Source organism: Diceros bicornis, chromosome 5 (assembly GCF_020826845.1).
Source record: "Diceros bicornis minor isolate mBicDic1 chromosome 5, mDicBic1.mat.cur, whole genome shotgun sequence".
Taxonomy (NCBI): Eukaryota; Metazoa; Chordata; class Mammalia; order Perissodactyla; family Rhinocerotidae; genus Diceros; species Diceros bicornis.
The window spans coordinates 79,277,896-79,299,492 of record NC_080744.1 but is presented as its reverse complement, the minus strand read 5'-3'; the positions used below and the strand labels follow the sequence as shown (position 1 = coordinate 79,299,492).

Genomic DNA, 21,597 nt, shown 5'->3' with positions numbered 1-21,597 from the left:
TATGATTTCCTTCATCAAGTAGTAGATAATAACAACAATAAACAAACACATAGGGACAGAGATTGGATTGGTGGTTACCAGAGGGGAAGGGGGGAGGGAGGAGGGTGAAAGGGATAATTCGGTACATGTGTGTGGTGATGGGTTGTAATTAGTATTTTGGTGGTGAACATGATGTAATCTATGCAGAAATAGAAGTACAATGATGTACACCTGAAATTTTTACAATGTTATAAACCAATGTTACTGCAATAAACAAAAAATTAAAAAAAAAAAAAAAGAATGCTTTTTCATCACAGATTTGGGAAGATTTTTTAAAACAAGCCACAAAAATGCCACAGCTAAAAAATATGTTTGAAAAGTCTAACTATATTTAAATTAAACTTTTTTTTTGTTGAAAGACGTGATAAAGAAAGTAAAAAGACAAGTGGAAGAAGAGATTTGCAGTGCACATAATTGGTTATGACTTTGTGTAATGAACTCCCACCAATCAATGGGAAAAAGACACAAAACTCAAAAGAAAAATGGCCAAAATACTTAAGCAGGCATTTCACAGAAGTGGACTTCCGCATGGTCAATAAACATGTGAAAAGATGCGCAAGTTCTCATGGATGCAAAGTTAGACTACAAAGAGATACCATTTACACCTACTAGATGGGCCAAAATTAAGAACTTTGACAATACCACTTTGGAGAGGGTATGGATGAGGAGAATATTTCTGCTGGGAATCCAAACTGGTGTTATCACTGTGGAATACACTGGAATACAACTTGGCATTCCTTTATATAGTTGAACGTTTGCATACTCTCTGACCCAGTAATTCTGCTTGTAAGCATACACCTTACAGAAACTCTTGCTCACCTGCACGATGATATTCATAAAAGTATAGTACATGATGGCAAAAATGGGAAACAATGCAGATGTTCATCAGCAGAAGAATGGGATGTTAATAAATGGTCTGTTTTAATGTAGTGGACTGTTGTATTGCAGTGAAAGTGAATAAACTATAGCTACATGCAACAACATGGTAGATGAGTTAGAAACATGAATCTCCTTATCCTGGATTATCCTGAAAGCAGAGACTGAGACCAGGGCTAGCATGTGGGCAGTTATCTGGGAGCTTTCAGTATTGCAGGGAGCATGAGTGAGCTATGGAGAGTGAGCCAGGGAGGGAAGGACAGTCAATACAAGGTGTGTTGTCAAGTTGACCACTGTGGGTGACCGTGCTGGATTCTGGGGGCCCTTGGGAGCTGTTACAAAGCCCATTTCGGATTTGTCTGCCTGAGGCCCACTGCCTCTGGTCCTCTGTTGCTTTCAGGCTGCTCATGGGGCATTGGTCTCCACTAGAGCAGCCCTGCAGGGAGTGAGAGATGCTCATGGTGCATGAGCCTATTCTCTCTGTCTGAGACACGCGTGAAAAACACAACAGCTTCCCTGTGATACCATGTCTATGAAGTCCTGGAACAAGCTAATCCAAACACTATCTTGTATAGATAAACACAAGTATGTGAAAAAAGTTTCAGAGAGAAAGAGAAGGAAATGATAGATGTAAAATTCAAGATTATGGTTGCACAAGCATCCAGGTAGAAAACCTGTTTTCAGCCAAAGATCTCAAATCAGGCAGGCCTTGGAGTTCTCTGCTGTAAGTGAAAGACCAGAAGGCACCACGAGGCAGGTGCTGTTGTTGAGGGGACGGTGTGTGACTCGAGGTCTCGAGCTGCCCTTCTGCATGATGACAAGGGAGCCGTCAGGAAATCCGTGGTGGCAGGAGTGGCTGAAGACATGCTCAGGTATGCAGGAGCCTCCAGGTTGTCAAACCTCGTCGGAAGAATAATTACTTCAGTGGTTTGAACTATAGAGTCAGCAGCTCAAGTTGGTGAAATTGTGGGATAAAAGAACTAATGTGGGGGACTGAAACTAGTTAAAATTCAAAGTGTGAAAAAAGTTAATATCAAAAGAAACTGAATATAGTATCAAAAATATAAGTATAGTTTGCGCCTAAAATTCCAGATTATGTTATTAACAAAGAATGAGAAGTGTGATGAGACGAAGGGAAGAAAGCATAATTGTGTTAAAACTCATGTTTACTTTGTAGGGGCTTTAACAGATGCTATTTACTCTTTTTTATTTTTTTGTGAGGAAGATCAGCCCTGAGCTAACATCCATGCTAATCCTCCTCTTTTTGCTGAGGAAGACCGGCTCTGAGCCAACATCCAGTGCCAATCCTCCTCCTTTTTTTTCCCCAAAGCCCCAGTAGATAGTTGCACATCACAGTTGCACATCCTTCTAGTTGCTGTAAGTGGGACGCGGCCTCAGCATGGCCGGAGAAGCAATGCGTTGGTGCGCGCCTGGGATCCGAACCCAGGCCGCCAGTAGTGGAGCGCGCGCACCTAACCGCTAAGCCATGGGGCCGGCCCTGCTGTTTATTCTTGGGCCAGCCCTCGTGGTCCAGTGGTTAAGATTCAGTGCTCTCATCACCACAGCCCAGGTTCATTTCCAGTCAGGGACCCACATTAACCATCTGTCAGTTGTCATACTGTGGTGGCTGTGTGTTGCTGCGATGCTGAAAGCTATGTCACTGGTATTTCAAATACCAGCAGGGTTACCCATAGTGGACAGATTTCAGTGGAGCTTCCACACTAAGACAGACTGGGAAGAAGGACCTGGCCACCCATTTCCGAAAAAATTGGCCATGGAAACCTTGTGAATAGCAGCAGGGCATTGTCTGATATAGCGCTGGAAGGTGAGAGGATGGCACAAAAAGACTGGGCGGGGTTCTGCTCTGCTGTACACAGGGTCACCAGGAGTTGGAATCGACTTGACAGCACTAACAACGATTACTCTTGACTGAAAACTAGAGTTATATAGGTTAAAGAATGAACTGAAAATTTAAAGCTACCTAACAGAAATAAAGCTGTCTGTACATTCCTGATTACTAGGTACTGGAACAAATCAACTGTAAGAAGTTATTTTGGGGACAGTCTGGAAAATTTGAATAAGGATTGGGTTTTATATAATATTAAGATATTTTATTAATATTTAGTAATTTCCAAATGTATTGATGTCTTTGTGGTTATATAGAAAAATATCCTTATTTTTTAGATATGCATATTGAAAGATTTAGAGGTGAAATGTCACAATGTATGTAATTTATCTTAAAAAGCAAAGAAAAAGATATGAAGCAAATATGGCAAAATTGTTTATCAAGGGAGTGAGGGCAGGGAAACCCATTGTAGGGCTGTTGCCGTAGTTCAGGCGAGAGGTGACAGCGGAGTAGCCAAGTGTGGGGTGGAGGGAGGAGCTGGGGGGTGAGGTCTAGTGTGAGTTGGACAGTAGGATACACCTGCCTTGGATGGGATTTGAGAGTGAAGTGGAGTCAGGGAGGGAAGTGGGGGTAACTCTGGATTTTTGAGAGGCACAGTTGTGGGAATGGTGGGCCTCTGACCGGGTAGGGAATGTCCCAGTTGGCCATGGGGGCATGATGGTGCAGTTGGCCATATTGAGTCAGACCTACTGATGAGGCATCCAGCAGGTTTCCACTAGGCCCGTGCGTGTACACAAGGACCTGGAAGAAAGAGAGGTTGGGGGAAGGGGTTTAGATGCAAACTGAAGGTTGGAGGGCAGGAAGGAATAGCTCTCCCAGGATAGACCTTGTGTGAAGGGGAGGAGAAGGGATGGGGAGATTGGCAGGGGTGAGGGAGCTCCTGCTAAGGGGTGGCTGCAGGGGTTGTGGGGGGGCAGCCAAGGCAGCAGGGTGATCTGGAAAGGCAGGAGTGGCACGATGAGGGCTGAAGGGGGTTCCCTGGACTCAGTGACCCAGAGGCTGCTGCTGACCCGGACATGGGAGTTCTGGAGGAAGTGGATGCAGGGAAAGGGTGGTGGGACTGGCGAATGGAGATGGCTGTTACAGGGGAGCTGGCCCCTGCTGTCCTCTTGGGGAGGTCACTGCATCTGTCCAGGGCCACTTGGTCAGAGGGAGAGGTTCCGTTCATGCCACCAGTGTGGCACAAGTTGTCCAGGTCCCCCGGCCTCTGGGGGTCATAGAAGTGTCTAAACCCGTGGGTGGACATAGGCCATGAGTGAGGACCAGGGGCCTAGGTAGAATCCCAGTGTCCCAGTGTGAGTCACTTCAACTGGATGGTCATCAGCTGGGATGGTCCTCACACCCATGGGTTGGTCAGCAGCTCAAGATGCGCTCCTGGTGCCTTCTCACAGGAATGAAGTCCCCTGCCCTCTTCCTCCCCTGTCCTCCTGGCCCTCTGCCTCCTTCCAGGACCTCGCTATGTGTCAGAACAGAAGACTCATTCTGCACCCAAGTCTCTGTGTGTGGCCTGGGCAGCTGAGGAGGGCCAAGGCTGGTGTGGAGTTAGAGAGCAGAAGAGAGGGGCTCCCAAGCACGGCAGCATGGCGCCCAGGGAGGGAGGGCAGCCTCTGGGCCCCGCAGTGGCCAGGTCTGGACTGCAGAGGGCGCTCTGAGGGACAAATGTGAACATATGTGTATTCAGGGGGCCCTTCAGCTGGCTCCAGGGGCAGGAGTTCAGAGAAGGGAGTGTGCATTGGGGCGAGATTAACTCAGAAGACACAGGATTCAGGAGCACAGCGTCTGGCTAGAGAACTGGATGGCCCTGGGAAAATCCAGGCAAAGGCACCTTTAAGCAGCAGTCCTAGATTTTGGAGTTGCATAAATAATGTGTGGTTTATAATGTTAGAACAGTGGGCCTTTATTCATAATCATTTGGAAATGAAGGAGCACTTTGTCTACCAGACAGGTTCACTTCCTATTGTAATTCCAGTGGATTTAAAAGTTGATGTGGGTCTGTGAATTCACTTGCATAATTATACTCTGATAGCTTTTCATTACACTTAATGCGATTTTAATGGAATTAATGTTCTGTATCAGCAAATACATTGTTTTTATTGTTGTGCAAAGAAGAGACTTCTAAAAGAACAGAATCAAAATGATTTGCAAAGGGTTTATGTAATATTTTTTTCCAAACTGGGCAATGTACCTGCCCACTTCATATATTCTTTCCCATGTTGGGTTGACAGAAGGAGGGGGCAGAAGGCTCTTGCATACATTTGGGTGCAGGTTGGAATTCATCTTTGAAACTTGCATTTATGTCGTAAATTCTTATTATTCTCCATCAAAGAGCAGCAGCCCACATGGAATTGTCCATGGCCACCTGGCTGGCACCTTTCTGGGCAGACCAGGCCTCCATGTCCTCCCCTTCCCCCGCACCTTGTCAGTCAGCCTTAAACCCCCATCAGAGTACTGGGATTCTGGTTCCCTGCCCCCCTTCTCAGCCCTGCAGCCATAAGTCTGCAGAGACCCTTGACGTCTGTTCTGAAGCAAAGGGCCCTACAGTGCAAGCATTGAGATTTGTCGGGCCTCATCCTCCTCCCCCACCTGTGGAAGGGAGCATTACAGGAAGTTGTCTACCACCTCCGTGGGTATGCCTCCCCCTTAGAAGGCCGATCCAGCTGTCGTTAGCTTGAGTTTTTTTTTTTATAATTTTATTTATTTATTTTTTTCTCCCCAAAGCCCCAGTAGATAGTTATATGTCATAGCGGCACATCCTTCTAGTTGCTGTATGTGGAGAAGTTGTCTCCATGGCCGGAGAAGCGGTGCATCGGTGCGCGCCCGGGATCCGAACCTGGGCCACCAGCAGCGGAGCGTGCGTACTTAACCGCTAAGCCGCGGGGCCGGCCCCTAATAAAGTGTGTACTCTATTCTGTATAAAACATGGGAATAGAAAAGTGCAAGGAGGAAGTCAAAATCCCTCTGTCCGGAGAGAACCACAGGTGTCTTTGGGATTTGCTGGTTTATGTATTTGTGTGTTGGCATTTGTATTTATTTACTTGATATAAGGGAAATTACCCTCCAAACCACTTCGGAGCTTGCTTTTTCTTTTCTTCTTCTTTTTCTTTTATGCAGTGTGAACGTTTCTACATGGCATTAAATATTCTTCCATCATATGATTTAATGGCGGCAATTGGGAAAGACCCGACAAATATAAGCAGTTCACTCTTGCTGAACACCCAGGTCTTTTCCCATTTTCAAAATTTTAAATAACACTTTGATTGATACTTGGAATTCTTAGAAGTGGAATTACAGGTTCAAATGGTATGTATAGTTTAAAATATTCATGACATAATACGTGCACAGATTAAGGATTAATATTACAGAAAGCTACACTTTTAAAAGCAAGTTTCAGGGCTGGCCCTGTGGTGTAGTGGTTGGGTTTGGCACACTCCACTTTGGCAGCCCAGGTTCGTGGGTTTGGACCTACACCACTTGTCAGCCATGCTGTGGCAGTGACCCACATACAAAATAGAGGAAGATTGGCACAGGTGTTAGCTCAGGGTGAATCTTCCTCAGCAGAGGAAAAAAAAAAAAAACAGCAAGTTTCCCTTCACCTCCTCGCTAATCCAGTTTCCCATTAAGTTTCATGTGTATCCTTCCAGAGAGAAACATTTATGTATGTACTAGCATCCGTCCATTTCTTTTTGTTCATACACATGGGGGGATTATCTGTGCACACTGAACTATGTCTTGTTCGTCAGTTATTTATCTCTGAGATTGGCCCTCATCAGCATAAACACATCTACCTCAAATTTTGTAATGCGTGTATTCACATTGTATGTAAATATTGAAGTTTATTTAACTGCCCTTTATTGTTACCCAGTAGGTACAGGGTTTTGCAGTAAACATCCTTGTGTAAATGACTTGGTATACCTCTGGTAGTCTATCCATAGGCTAAATTCCTAGTAGTGAACTCATTCAGCATGAATATGTGCGCTTTCTATTTTGAGAGATTTATGAAATTGCCCCCAAGGAAGGCTACATCAATTTATACCAACACCAATAATGTTAGAGACGAACTTTTTTCCCTCTGTCCTTGCCAGCACTGGGTTTTATCAAACTTCACCAAAATGTTGGCAGTCTGATTGATAAAAAAATATTTATCTTGTTGTTTTGGCTTCTTTTCAAAAAACTGGAGTAAGTTTAAGCATCCCTTTATATGTTTATTGTCCATTAAAAATGTGAATATTCTATTCATAGTCCTTAGCCATTTTTTCTATTGAGTGGTTCCTTTTTCATTAATTTACGTGAACTCTTTGTAAATTAAGACAATCAACCTTTTGTCTATTGAATGTATTGTAAGTAATTTTCCCACTTGTAATTGGTCTTTGATTTTATGTTCTTTTTAAACCACAAATATGTTTGTTGGCTCCTGCCATGATTATGCTACATAAAGAAGCAACCCAAAACTCAGTGGTTGGCAATAGCCAGCCTTTATATTCTCCTCTGGGTTTGCAGGTCAGCAGCGGTGGCCCCGCTTTGAGCTGGAGGCTTCGGTTGGGTTTGGGTCTGTGCCATGTGTCCATTCTGGGGTGGCCCTCTGGACTGGGTTCTTCTTGTGGCCAGGAGCGGGAGCGCAGAGGGTGACAGGCAATATGAGATGTTGAGTGAGTGGCAACATGTAATGCCCCTGAGGCCTTGAGAGTGATGGCCGCCTGCACCCAGCGTGGCCAAGCAAATCCTACGGCCAAGCCCAACAGCGATGAGGACGGGTTCTCTACCCACTCTCTCGGGAGGCTTCCACATCACACGTCAAAGGCAGGGACTTGTACTTCTAATATGAGGAGGCTCTGGGATCAAGAGCAAAGATCCAGTCTACCACATACAGGTGTTTTTTTCTTTTAACGTAAACATTTAAAATTCGTTAATCTTTTCTTTTAGGACTCTTGATTCTGTGTCATGCCTCAAAACACTGAATTCTTTTCAAGGTTGCTTTAAAAAATGCTCTCAATTTCTTCTGGGATGTTCGTGTTTTAATTTATGTTTTACTCTTTGATTCCTCTGGAATTTATTTTGGTATAAAAAGTGAGGTAGACGTTAAGTTTCATTTCTTTGCAAGTGGCTAACCAGTTGTCCCAACACTTTTTATTGAATAGATTTTTTCCCCTTTTTAGTATTTTAATTAGAATTGCACAGAATTTATGCATTATTTGGACTTTCTATTAAAAAAAAAGTGAATGGTTTTTTGCATCTAATAATGACGTCTTTTATGTTCTCGGTAGATGTTTAAGATTTTCTTGGTATTGCTCTTGTTCATTTTGTATTAGTCTGTCCTAAGACATTCTATTTTTTTGCTTGCTGTTATAAATGGGATCTTTAATTTTATTCTCTTTTCTAACTAGTCTTTGCTTGCATGCATATAGGAAAGCCATGTTTTCTGTAGTTTATGAGTTTCTATTGTAACACTATAATGTGGGTGAGTCACTTAACTTCTTTGTGCTTTAATTTTATCATCTATGCATTGGGGCACAAAAATCACACATGCCTTTTAGAGTTGTCAGGATACAAAGAGTTAAAGTATAAAACCTTAGTAGGTGTCTGGCATGCAGTTGGTGCTCAATAAGTGTAACGACTCATAATATTTTAATATATTGATTTTCTAACCAGATGGTTTACTGAGTTCTCTTAAGGTTTCTTATTCTTTTCCATCAATTCCCTTGGGTTTTATAGTTAGATAAGCATATCATTTTCAAGTAGTAATAATTTTTCCCCCTCTTTCCCATATTTATAACTTTTCTTTCTTTTCCTTGTTTAATTTCATTAGCTAGGTGTATTAGTTTTCTATTGCTGTATAACAAATTACCATAAGCATAGTGGCTTGAAACAGCACAGATTTGTTATCACACAGTTTCCATGGGTCAGGAGTCTGGAACATATGAGTTGGGTCCTCTGCTCAGGGTCTGAAGGCTGAAATCAAGGTGAGGCCAGATGCATCCTCATCCAGAGGCTTGGCAAGGGAAAGATCCACGTCCACACTCCCTCAGGTTGTTGGCAGGATTCATTCTTGTGGTTGTATGACCGAGGTCCCTGTTTTCTTTCAAGCTGTCAGCTGGAGAAGCTCTCAGCTTGTAGAGGCCCTCTCGCAACGTGGCAGCTTACTTCTTCAAGGCGAGCAGCAGAACCTCCCTCGTGCTTCAAATCTTTGACTTCAGGAAGGGCCCAGATCCAAAAGGCTTGCCTGATGAGGTCAGGCTTGCCCAGGAGGATCTTCCTTTTGATCAACTCAATAACAAACTTATTTGGGACCTGAGTATAGCTGCAAAAGCCTTTCACCTTTGTCATATAGTGTAACCTAACCATGGGACTGAAATCCATGATATTCACAATCCCACCCACACTCAAGGGGAGGGGATTCTATAGGATGAGTATCCCAGGTGGTGGAGATCTTGAGGACCATCTCATAATTCTGCATACCCCACTAATATTTTCAGAATAACTTTAAATATAAGTGGTGGTTGTGGGCATCTTTATCTTGTCCTATTAAGCAAAGAATTCTTTTTTCATAAAAAAATAGAGATTGAATTTTATCAAATGCCTTATATGCATCTACTGAATGATCATATTTTCATTTTTGTCATATTAATATGATTAATTTTATTACTATATTTCTTCTTACTGAACCATCTTTTCATTCCTGACGTGAACCCATTTGCCTTGCTCTTTATTCTTCTAAATGTACTGCTGAATTCTATTTTATTTAAAAATTATGTACCTCTGTTTATAAGTAGAATTGGTCTGTTTTCTATTCTTGTGATATTTTACAGTCTTGTAATTGTTATGCTGACCTTTGTAAAAAGATTTTGGAACATTTCCTTGTTTTTTCCATTGTGCTCAGAAAAAATATAAATAGTGTCAGACATCTCTGTACTTTAAAGCTTTTGAAGAATTTGCTTGCAGCTATTTGACCACTTTCCCAATTTCTTGGTGTTTACAGGTATCTTTAGGTTTTTTGTTTTGGGGGGAATCAATTATAGTATTTTATATTTTCCTTGAAAATCATCTATGACACCCTGGTTGTTATAGACTGAATATTTGTGTTCCCCTAAAATTCATATGTCAAATCCTAATCCCCAATGTGATGGTATTTGAAGTGGAGCCTCCAGGGGGGTGATTAGGTCATGAGGGTGGAGCCCTTATGAGACTTCAGAGAGCTCCCCTGCCCCTTCCACCATGTGAGGACACAGCAAAAAGATGACTGTCTATAAATCAGGAAGTGGGGCCTCGCCAGACCCTGAATCTGCTGGCACCCTGACCTTGGAAAAAGGACATGCTCCTTGAGGCATTGGAGGTCTCTAAGGTCCACCTTCCCACCCCCAAACAAACAAATAGACAAATACAGGATGAACCAAGGCCAGACGACAGATGGCTGGAGTCTGAGTGGCAGGGAGCAGGGTCAGAGCAATGCATGGCTGGAGCAGGCAGTTGCTCTGAGTATGAGTGCCCACTGCACAGTGAGGTGGGGTAGGGAGGGCTCAGACTGAGATTGCCACACTTGAGCAATGAGCTGAGGCCCTTGGAGATCACAGTGTTTTCACATCCTGGGTGCTCCCTGGTTACTGGCAGAAGTACATCTCTCTTAGAGAAAATTTCTTCATTTTAAGTTCAGAGAACCTCACTGATTAAGATCAAGCAAGGCATTCACAACAAAAGACTTCCAAGCATGCAAGTATCAAAGAAAGCCAGGTGCAATAAGTGAGAGTCAATGGAAACAACAACGACAGATTTAGATACATTCCTTCCACCAGACATCTTGGACTCTAGAACATCTGTATATGAAATATTTAAAGTAATTATGGACAGAATCATAAAGAGGAGCATGCAACAAGAAACTGTCTGAAACAAACTGTCATATTTGGGGAAAGATAAAAGTAGAACTTCTAAATACATGAAATATAACCATTAAAATTTTCTAAACAAATGCAAATGTTTGACAGCTGATTAAACATAGTGCAGGGAAAACTAGTCATGTGGAAGATATACCTAAAGAAATTATTCAGAATTAAATACTGAATGACATAGGTATGGAATATGTGAAAGAAGAGCTAAGAGATTTGGAGGATGGAAAATGAAGGATCAGCATGTGGCTATTGGAGTCCTTGACAGAGAGAATGTAGGAGAGACAATATTTGAAGAGATATTGGCTAAAAATTTGCAGAACTAATGAAAAACATAAGTTCACAGATTCAGAAGCACAGTACATTCCAGAGAGGTTAAATAAAAAGAAATCCACTCCTAGACATATCGTGCAAAAACTTCAGAACACCAAAGGCAAGGAGACAATCTTAAATGTCTTGAAAGAGTGAGGAGAGCATCACCCCTCAAGGAACAACAGTTACAAGGACAGCCAACCTCTTGATGGTAACAGTGGAAGCCAGAAGACAGTGGAAGGATATCTTCAAACTGTTGAGAGAACAAACTGTCAACTTAGAATTGTGTGTCCAGCAAAACTACTTTTCAAGCATGAAGGTGAAGTAAGACATTTACAGATAGACAAAAAATTGGGAGTTTACCGCTAAAAGATCTGCACTAAAGGAACTTCTAAATCAGGGTTCATAACTTTTGGCATGGCAGTCTAGTGAAGTCTTGTGGAGCCCCTCTCAGAATAAGGTTTTTAAATGCATGAAATAAAATATATAGGATTACAAAGGAAACCACTTGTTATAGAATATTTTAAAATCAAAATATTTTAAAAATATGTTCTAATAATATATGTGCTACTTTATTAACTCATTAAATGACAAAATCCAGTGGCAGGTCTAGTAACTATCCTAATTTCAGAGTAAACAGCCCTGGCAGAGGCTGCATCTTACAGGGCAGAGCCAGGACAAATGAGTTTGGTACCAAGCATCTATGAGCTAATTTGCATCAAGAAAAGACACACCACAGGAAAACAGACTGTGGTGTATTTCAACTTTGATTATTTTTTGACTCATGAGTTATTTAGAATATTTATAAACAGTTTACATAAATGTTTTTTCACAGGGCTATCTTTGTCGTCGCTTTACAGTTTTGCTACTGTACGATGAGCAAATGAAAGCTGTAGAGTTCTTTTTCTGTCATGGAGGAAGTTGGTTGAAAAGGAAAGTTGGTTATGGATGTTCTGAGTTAGACGCATTGGTGCGTGGAGACAGAACCATAGGCTGGAAGTGAACGGTTGGGAGAGGGGAATGGTGATTGGGAAATTGTTCTGAGGGAAGGAGGCAGAAGCCATGCACAGGCTGGTTGTGAAGATGTGTATGTTTCCCAGACTGGAGGTGAGATGGACACAGAAGACTGAGGCTTGCATACCAGAGTGAGCCCAGCCATGTGGCCCCAGGGAGACCCAGACAAAGAAAACCATGCTGAAAGAAAAGAAAATGGAAGTGGGATAAAGGGGGAGGGTCAGCCACTCCATGAAACTGAAGGAAGAATTTTGTGTAGCATAGGTCTGCAGTCTGAAAGGTTTTGAAAGACAGGGGTCCATAGACTTTTTCATTCTGGGCAGCTCAAAATATTATTTGCTCCATTTTTGCAACAACAGTTCTTTCTCCAGACGTGTTATGAACACTGGCTTCTTAGTGGTGAATTGGTGCCTTTGTAGCTATTGGCCACGCCTGCCATATGTTTGTGAAATAATTGAATTGGCTTTCAAGTCTGCATTCTAGGACTTGCTTCACTACCTGAAATGTTGCAGTACCATTTGCCTTTGAACCACATTTGAAGATCTGAAGAAAATTCTTGATTTTAGGCAGTGAAAGGACTTTTCGGTCACAGAGAACAAGATTTAAAGAGCTCATTTGTTCCAGGCCTCTGTGTCCAGGCAGCAGTACCAATCAAATGGGAAGGCCTTTTGCTCTAAAGATGCCATTACTTCCTGGTGGTCTGTTATCCCTTACATCGCTCTAAACAGCAGGAAGTTCTTTCTCATTTCTAATTTTATCTCTCGCCTCTATTTAGGCTGAGTGAGGAAGTAGAGAAAAGTGTGGGTTGGCTTCCTTCTAACAACTCGCAGGTGCTTGAAAAGTTAAGCCTCTTCTCTCTGAGCAATATCATGCCTTTCACATTCTTTTTTGGCTTTTCTTTCACAGCTACTTAATTATATGTTACTCTTCTCTGACCCTCTTCAATTTCTTCATATTCTTTGTAAACTGTGGACCTTGAATAACGATACTGGCAAATTACATGAGACAAAGGTTTCATGAGATGTGGTAATTTCACGGCTAACTAGGTTCGTGACCCTGTTCCTCACAGGAGTGGTACAAAATAAACCTGCAGAATTACTGAGATGGCAGAACATGCAGCATAATCCTTGCTGGTAGCTAGAATTGAGCAAAAAAATAATTCAAACTAAGACCTGATCATTTCAGAGCAGGGAGGTGCTCCACTCCGCTTGGTTGCTCAGTGGACTAGAGCAGGCATCCTCAGGGGGGAGGCACTGTGGCATCTGGGCTTTGAAAGTCTCCTTCAATCCGTTCTGATGTGGCCCTCGCTTGTAAGAGCTGGTGCTGGTGCTGGCATTTCTATATCGGAGGGGCAGGGAAGTTTGCTCTTTCTGGGGAGACGTGGGCAGGGAGTGGATATTTGAGAACAATAATCCAGTATCCCACTCTGGATGTATCGGTGTATAAGTAAGCTCGGGCTGCCATAACAACATATCATGGCCTGGGTAGCTTAAACAACAGAAATTTATTTTCTCACAGTTCTGGAGGCTGGGAGTCTGAGATCAGGATGCTACCATGGTCAGGTTCTGGGGAAGGCCCTCTTCCTGGCTTGGAGGCTGCCAACTTCTCACTGTGTCTTTACATGGTATGTGCATGTGTGTGGGGAGAGAGAGAAAGAGAGAGAGAGAGATCTTTCTCTTTCTCTTCCTATAAGGCCACCATCCCATCCTGAGGGCCCCACCTTCACAACCTAACCTACCCCTAATTATCTCTTAAAGGTCCTATCTCCAAATACCATCACATTGAGGGTTAGGGCTTCAACATACGAATTTTGGGAAGACGCAAACATTCAGTCCATAACATTTTGTTTTCTATTGCCACACAGCAAATTACCACAAACTTTATAGCTTAACACAGCACCCGTTTATTGTCTCACAGTTTTCATGGGTCAGGAGTCTGGACATGGCTTAGCAGGGTCACCTGGCCAGGGTGTCACAAGGCTTCAGTCAAGGTGTTGCTGGGGCAGCATCATTTCTAGATGATGTCACTGGAGCGGACCATGGGAGCAATAGTCCATCCATTCATACTCAAGGGAAAGGCATTATACAAGGCCACGGGTCATCGGGGATCATCTTAGAACTTGCATGCCACACCGAGTTTGATGGTTTTATTCTTTTCCTTTGTATAGGGGAATTGGATCCATTCCCAATTATAAGTATTAATGATATTTGGGAATATTAATTGTCTTCAAGAAGCAAATCATCCATGTTTGTTGTAACTAAAATTATTTGAGGGGATTTGTGGAATGATAGCTTTATGATGAAGGTAGGAAAAGTCAAGAATTCTTACTGTAGCCTAAGATAAATGATATTAACTTCCTTTGTGTTTAGAAGTGCCTGCTCTTTGGAGGTTTGCAGGTTTCCAATAAAATCCCTGTTACAAGTGACTGGGTCATTGTAGCCTTTTGAATGTTTTGTAAACTTCAGCTTAGAGGAGATCAAGAAGTTCTGTGTGAGCTCATTAAAGAAGCCTTGAGAGGTCTGGTGGCATTTTAGGGCTTCAGTGGGGCCATGTACTCTTGAATTCATAGGCCCCTCATGAGTGAAGAGGTGTTGGGCTACGTCTTGAAGAATAGGTAAAATTTCACATGGTGGAAATGGAAATTAGAAGGCTGAGTATAAATGGACATTTTCTGGAAGATATTCCTTCTCATCCTCTATCTAGTTTGAGCGAGGCTGGTGTTGGCGTGATGGGAAAACAGAGGACACTCTTCAGAAGTCACATCCTAGGGAGATGGCAGGGTCAGAGCCAGGGCCCCCAGAACTTGGCCATCAGTCTGAGCACAGAGAAAGGGGTGGGGGCTGAGGCATGGAGCCAGGAGGGTTGGGGTGACAGGAAGGGAGTGCTGAGACATCAAGGCAGGTGGGCGTGGAGGGGAGACAGCCTGCAGGAGTTCCAGGGCTTGTGTGTGACAAGTGCAGTGGCTTTTGTACAGGTTCACTTAAGGTGCCCAGAGTGGCCTGGACACTAGTGGAGGGTCACTTAGGGAGTTGTTGGTGGGAAATTGGGGACCAAATTTTCGTTAGTCTGGATAGTCAGGCAGGGAGATGAGATTCATCCGGTGGAGGTGTCCTGGATGACTTCAGTGGAGCAGGCAGAGGTGAGTGAGCAAATGAGCCCTGTCATCCAAGAAGATAAAACAGGAGAGGGCAGGCGGAGGGGATAGAGAGAAACAAACAAATGGAGAGAGATCGAAAGGAACTTACCCGGCTTCACAACTGACTGGCCCACTGAACTGTATGATGAGCTCAGAAAATGATGGCATTATTAGCAGAAATTTTGAATTCACCAAAAGAAGAAAGTTTGGAGGCAGAGAAATGAGTTCAGGGTTTGAAATGTCGAGCATGAGGTGATGATGAGAGTCCTAGCAACATATCCTTATGAGAAATGACAATCTGATTCTAAAATGACTTGGGAGAAATTGTTTATCCATTGAGGAGGAAGAATCCAGCGCCAGGGAGTGTGTTTTGATAGATCGAGTGTTGAGTATAGAAGGGAAGAGAGAGGTTTTCGAGGCATTCAGGGAGAAGTAATGAGACTTGGCCTCAGAGAAACATGAGAGAACAGTTGTCAAGGATTTCTGTAAGGGTTGGGGCTGGAATACAAGGAGAAGGGAGCAGGCTGGGCAGCATCATGAAGAGAGGAGATTTGGGAGATGGGAAAATGGTTGTAAATAGTATTTGTCAACATTGACTGTGTTTGTAAGATGTATGTGCACTGAAGAAAGAATATATATGTGAACATGCTTGGGAGCAGAGCCCTGGTGAGCTCTCTTTGGTTAATGTTTTTGTTTGTTTATTTTTTTGTGAATAAGGTTCAAAAGTCTTTCATATAAAGTACTGGTCCTGATCTTTTTGGAAATCTGCCTGAGACTAGCATGGTGCTGGGTGTGGTAGAGGCTGGTGGGTCTAAGACTTGGTCCTGCCCACTGTGGAAGTGTTGGAGGGTGAACTGGGGTCTGTCCCTAAGGGGACCTCGTGGGTCTGTTTAGTAGCGTGCTCTCCTCCCAGGTCTGGGATCAGTCCTATTGGTGTCCCAGGGCAAATGCAGCCCAATCCCTCCAGCCCGGTCCCCAGCTGCCTGGCCCGTGCCCACAGTGAAAAGTCGGGGTGCTTTATCTTCGCAGGAGACCTCAAGTGAAAATGCCAGGACCTTACTTATAATAGGCCTCCCGGAATATTTCCCTGTTGAAGGGGGAGCCACAGCCTCCTTCTCCTCACTGTGTCTGGTGGGATTTGGGGAGTGAGGGAGAGGGGATCATCTTCAGGATTTGGGCTTGAATGACCAGCAGGAGAGGTGTCATTGTGGAAGGCAGAGATGACGAGACTGAGGCTGGGTTAGGGAGGTAGAGACCGCAGGTACATTTTCGCACATGCTGAGGTAGAGAGTGACACAGGAGTGGTACCCAGTGGACAGTGTGATACAGTGGTCAGGGGAGAGCTCTGGGCTGCGGGAGGCATTAGTGGGTGGTTAGAGGAGCATGAGTGGTGGATCTCCAATGGAGCCACGGGGTAGAGGAGACAAAAGGCTGAGGAGGGCGTCTTGGGAAGTGGGAAGTGGAGTGGGGGAGGAAGGAGGACCTGAGGGAGCGGAGAACAAGGGCAGCCAGAGAAGTGAGGACATCAGGGGAGCGACACAGAGCCTAGAGGAGAGGGAGCCTGAGGCAGGAAGACTAGCTCAGCCCCCCAGTTGTCAAGGTGGTGACTGCCCTTGTCTGTTGCATCCGGCCACCCCTCTGGTGGCCTTGGGAAGAAGAATGTCTGCGGGGCAGTGGGAGCTGAAGCCAGATTGTAGTGGGTGTGGAGTGGCTGTGTCTCCATGGACACAAGAGACTGGGAATGGGGGGATCAGCGGCCAGCGTCTGCCTCAGGGAGCATGGGCTTGGCAGGCAGCCAGGGAGAAAGGGAGGCCAGGAGCTGAGGGGTGGCTCTCCTGAGAGAGAGGACACACGGGTATTCATGTGATAAGGACAACGGGAGGAGCCAGAGGAGAGGGATGGCCGCTGGAAGAGGTCCTGGAAGGGACAGGCTTGGGGGACCTGAGACAAGGGGAGGGGCTGGCTGGGGCTGGCCCGAGAAAGGAGTGGACAGCTCAGAGTCAGTGTATTGCAAGTTAGGAAGCCTCATCAGTGACCCCTAGCGCTTCCTCAGTGAGGTGGGAAGCTGTGCTGAGAGAGCAGGGGAGGGCCCTTGCAGGGCCTGGAAGGATAGAGGGGGGCCTGCGGGGTCCGCCAGGAAGAGCCCACGCAGAGAAGGCAGGTGGCCGGTGACATGCGAGTGGGGGGTAGCTCCGCCTTTCCAAAAAGTGTGTTTTCAGTCCTCCCTGTGATTTCTCAATCACACAGCTGAATAACTTACAGGACCAGAGTGGAGTTAGCCCCTGTGGAGGCTCTTTCAGAAAGTGCATTTGCTCTTGGGCCCACCCATGCAGACAATAAGTAACCTCTCAGGGGTGCCTGGTGGCCTGAGAGGCTAGATGTGTCTCTCAGAGTGGCTGCAGGCTGTGAACGTCTGGATGGACAGTACATCTCATTGCAGCCCCTCTTGTGTATGTGTGCTGTGTTCTAGAAGTTGTCCTTCTTCAGGTGGAAACAGTCGCTACTGTTTTGATTGTTCATTAAAGGTTCCGAAGCCTCTCACCTTCCTGCACCATTTGTCCTTCCAGGTGCTGCTGTCAGGACTCATTGGTGTCGTCTCCTGGAAAAGGCCTCTCTCCCTCGTGGTAAGTCACACCTGGCCTCATGGTGGCCTTGGAGCAGGGCTCCGCCTGCAGACGTGTGAGTGCTTCTAAGGTGATGGCAGAGAATCCTGGCTTCTTTGCAGAAAGTGGGATACAGACCTTTATAAAAATGTCACCTCTCAATGCAGGTAGGCTCATCAGTAAGGACCCTGCGCATCTTGCCTGCTCCACTTCTGAGAGTGCCCCTTGGGTGTTTGTCTAAGATGCTCGGTGCCATCCTCTTTGTTTGTTTTGTCTGGGTGCCCTCCTATACGCCATGAACAAAGACATTTTAATAAGTGTAGATGTAAGTGCTTTCTGCAGATGTGTAAACACGTTCATACATATACATGTGCTTATGTAGGACCACACAAACAGGATGTATTTTATCAGAGTTCAAGAAATGTTAGCTTTCTGTGTGTTTTGGAGACTGTGAAACTCTGTGAGGGTAGAAGGAGGATATTTCTTGGAGCAGAAGAATGAAGGATGGGATGCCACTTGAACCCTTTCTCACATTGCTGCTGCGTCGTGCGGGGAGGGGCGTGCTGCCTGGGAGATGGAGAGAGGATGATGGTTTTTCTCTCCGAAAAGTACCCCAAGCAAATTTGTGTTTATTGATTTGTATGCATGTTCTTATCAGAGTATTCATTAATATATTTATGTGTCCGTGTCAGGACTAGAGGAAGAGGTTTTCTGGGTTTTGATGGATAATGAAAAAGATGGTGTGGCTTTTTACTTCTTTTGTAGTAATCAATTATTTAAAGTCTCTTCTTTAAGTGATTAGACTTGGAGATAATGACATGTACTAAATATTAATGGAAATAGAAAAAACCCCACAAACCTATCTGTTGTAAACACCTCCTTCATGAGTAACCATGATATCCTGAAAAGGTATCGGGAAGGGAGTCATGGTATAAATTCAGTGGGGCCTCCTCTTCTATAATATATTGAGAAATTTCCTTTAAAAATGTTTTTATATTAAAATTTTCAAATATGCACAAAAATGGAGAGACTAGTATGATAAACCCTGGTGTATCCTCATCCATCATCAACAAATATCAATGTTGGCTCATCTTGTTTCATCCAGGCCCCTTGCTGGATTATTTTAAAGCAAATCCCAGCTAGCGTATCAAGAAGCTGACTCTTTTGTGTAGAGGGAAATGGCAGCAGACACATCGGCTGTGGGGCCTGACGTGTTTGGCTGTGCGGCCTGACGTGTTTGGCTGTGCTGTGGAATGGCTTTTGGGTTCCCTTCAGGGACTCGAGACAGCTTGCTCCATACCTTCGCACCTGCTCCCATGGTGCAAACAGAGTAAGCCCTCTGATGCTGGCCGCCAAACAAAGGAAAAGCCTGCCCTCCCTTGGGTGAGTGTGTGGGGCAAGAGAGGAATAGCGTCCATCACCCAGCCCACCCTTCACACCTGCCCCCAGCCCCGGCCCCAGGATGGAGATTCTCATGGGATGGGCATTTTACCACAAAGGATGCATGTGTTTATAGCTGATGAGGAGTCAGGACTCCTTGTGGAGGTGTCCCAGGTGTGTCCTGGGGAAGCCAGAGCAGTAGGGTGGGGTCTCAGCCTTCACCCTTGGAGGAGGGACATAGCACCAGCTGGAGCTGCTACAGCAGAGCTTTCAAACTGCCTGTTCACCAGCTGTGTGGACCAGCTGCCCTCCAGGAAGTGGTCAGTGTTACCTCCCATTGATTTATTCCCTCCCAAGCTCCAGGTAAAAGAGAAAGGGTTCGCCTAGCTTGACTGCCTACTTTCCTTACTTAGTGAGGTAAGGGGGTTGGTTGGGTAACACTAGCTGCTGTAACAAACCTCACACTTTCATGGCTTAACACAATGCAAGTTTGCTTCTTGCTCCCATCCAGGGTGGGCATTGCAGGCAGAGGGCCGCTCCCCTGTACAGGTGCGTCAGTGACCCTGGTTGCTTCCATCTTGGGCCCTACAATTCCCTAGGCCTGTGGAGTCCTCTGCATTTCAGTGAAAGGGGAAAGAGAGAGGAGAAGGAACACTTGCTTCTTAATTTCCTTGACCTGAAGGTGACACTTACTGCCTGCACGTCAGACCATTGGGGAGACCTTGTCACAGGGCCCAGCCCATCTAGTTGGGAAGGAAGCTAGAAAAGGTAGTCCCTCCCTGGACACGTGCTTCCCAGAGGAGGCTCCATGCTGTGGAGGGGAGGGGAGGAATTTTGGTGGGTGGTTGGTGGTCTCTACTGTAAGAACATTCTTCTGTCTGTCCTTGACCAGGACAATACAATCTTTTGATTCATTAGCCAAAACTCACTCTCTGAACCATGAGCATTGATGTGGCTTTAGCATCAGCTTTATTTAATGGGAGTAAAAACATTCACAATAATAATAAATGGGAGGAAAATCCATGATATACAGATATAGCAGGTTTTCCAAAGAAACATAACCATAGGATGTACACACACACACACTCTGTCTAGAGAGAGAGAGAGAGAGAGAGAATTCCCCTCCTTGGGGGAGGTCAGTCTTTTTTCTCTTAAATCCTTCAACTGCTTGGATGAGGCCCACCCACATTGTGGAGGGTAGTCTGCTTTACTCAAAGTCTACTGATTTAAATTTTAATCACATCTAAAAAATACCTTCTCGTCAACATCTAAACTAATGTTTAATGAATGTCTGGGTACCATGGCCTAGCCAAGTTGACACATAAAAGTAACCATCACAACAAAGTTCTAGAAATATGACCAAAAATGTTCTATTCAGAATAGTACCAACAAAAACTATAAATAATGATAGTAACTATTCATTGCATATGATCTGTGTGCCCTTATGCTCACAACAGTGCTGGCAAGGGTAGGTTTTCCTACTTACAAGAGAAGGGAAGTTCCCCGGGCCTGTAAGTAATGAGTTATGACTCAAACCCGAAGCTCTCTGAATCCCAAAGCCTCCTTTTCTCCGACCGACTGCAGTCCATGCAGACATCATCTTCTCTGCCCCACAGCTCTTCTCTAGTTACGTATCACTTGACTTATGCTCCTTGAAGCTCATCATCTTACTCCCTAAACTTGTCCCTCTTCTGGTGTTTTCTGTGTCGGTTGGTGACATGATCTCCCATTCAACTTAGAAATTGGGGAGTCACTCTTATGTCCTTCTCCTCCCTCACCTTTCATACCATCCACAAGTTCTCTCATTTTACTAATTTTATATTTATCCAATCAGCATTCTCTTCTCTACTCCTTGAGTCACCTGATCCAGGTCAGACTCTTGCCTTCCCTCACAGGATGTTGAAGTGGCCTCCTGACAGATCTGTGTGTCCAGAATTTGGTTCTCTCAAATCCAGTCTCCACACACACGGATGGAGCAATCAGTGTCTCAGGCGTTAATAGGACTATGTTACTGTCCTTCTGTAGACCCGTCAGTGGCTCCCCAGGGCCTAGAAGACAGAATTGAGGTTCCTGGATGACGTAGGAGGCCTCATGGTGCAGGCCTTCCTCCCTGCCCAGCCTCAGCCCAAGACCTGGACTCTTTGGGGTTCCTGGCATGTGGCTCCCCCTCTGAAACATCCTCTCAAATTCCTCTTTCCTCTGCCCTTGCCGTTTCAGCTCATTAAGGCTCATGTGTCACTCCTTCCTGGAAGTCTTCTCTTTCCCCCAAGCCGGGGTGGGTTCTTCTCCTCCAAGCTCTGCGTCCAACCCGTCGTCCCGTGTTCCACATCATGTCAAGACCACTCTCACACTGCAGTTAATAGTGAGCATGTGTGGGCACTTACTGTGTGCTAATCCCTTTGCTAAGCACTTTATCGAGATTCTCTGAGCTTATGCACACAGCAGCCCTGTGAGGAA

At 44.8% G+C, this 21,597-nt stretch overlaps 1 protein-coding gene across 3 annotated transcripts in view; it reads left to right on the top strand.

Annotated features, from left to right (window-relative positions):
• ENTREP2 (endosomal transmembrane epsin interactor 2) overlaps nucleotides 1-21,597 on the top strand; it is a 443,554-nt gene that overhangs the window by 183,286 nt on the left and 238,671 nt on the right. For all 3 annotated transcript variants that reach the window (XM_058542294.1, XM_058542293.1, XM_058542295.1), the window contains exon 2: nucleotides 17,725-17,781. In XM_058542294.1, coding sequence (XP_058398277.1) covers nucleotides 17,725-17,781 — 57 coding nt within the window. The remainder of the gene's footprint in view (nucleotides 1-17,724; nucleotides 17,782-21,597) is intronic.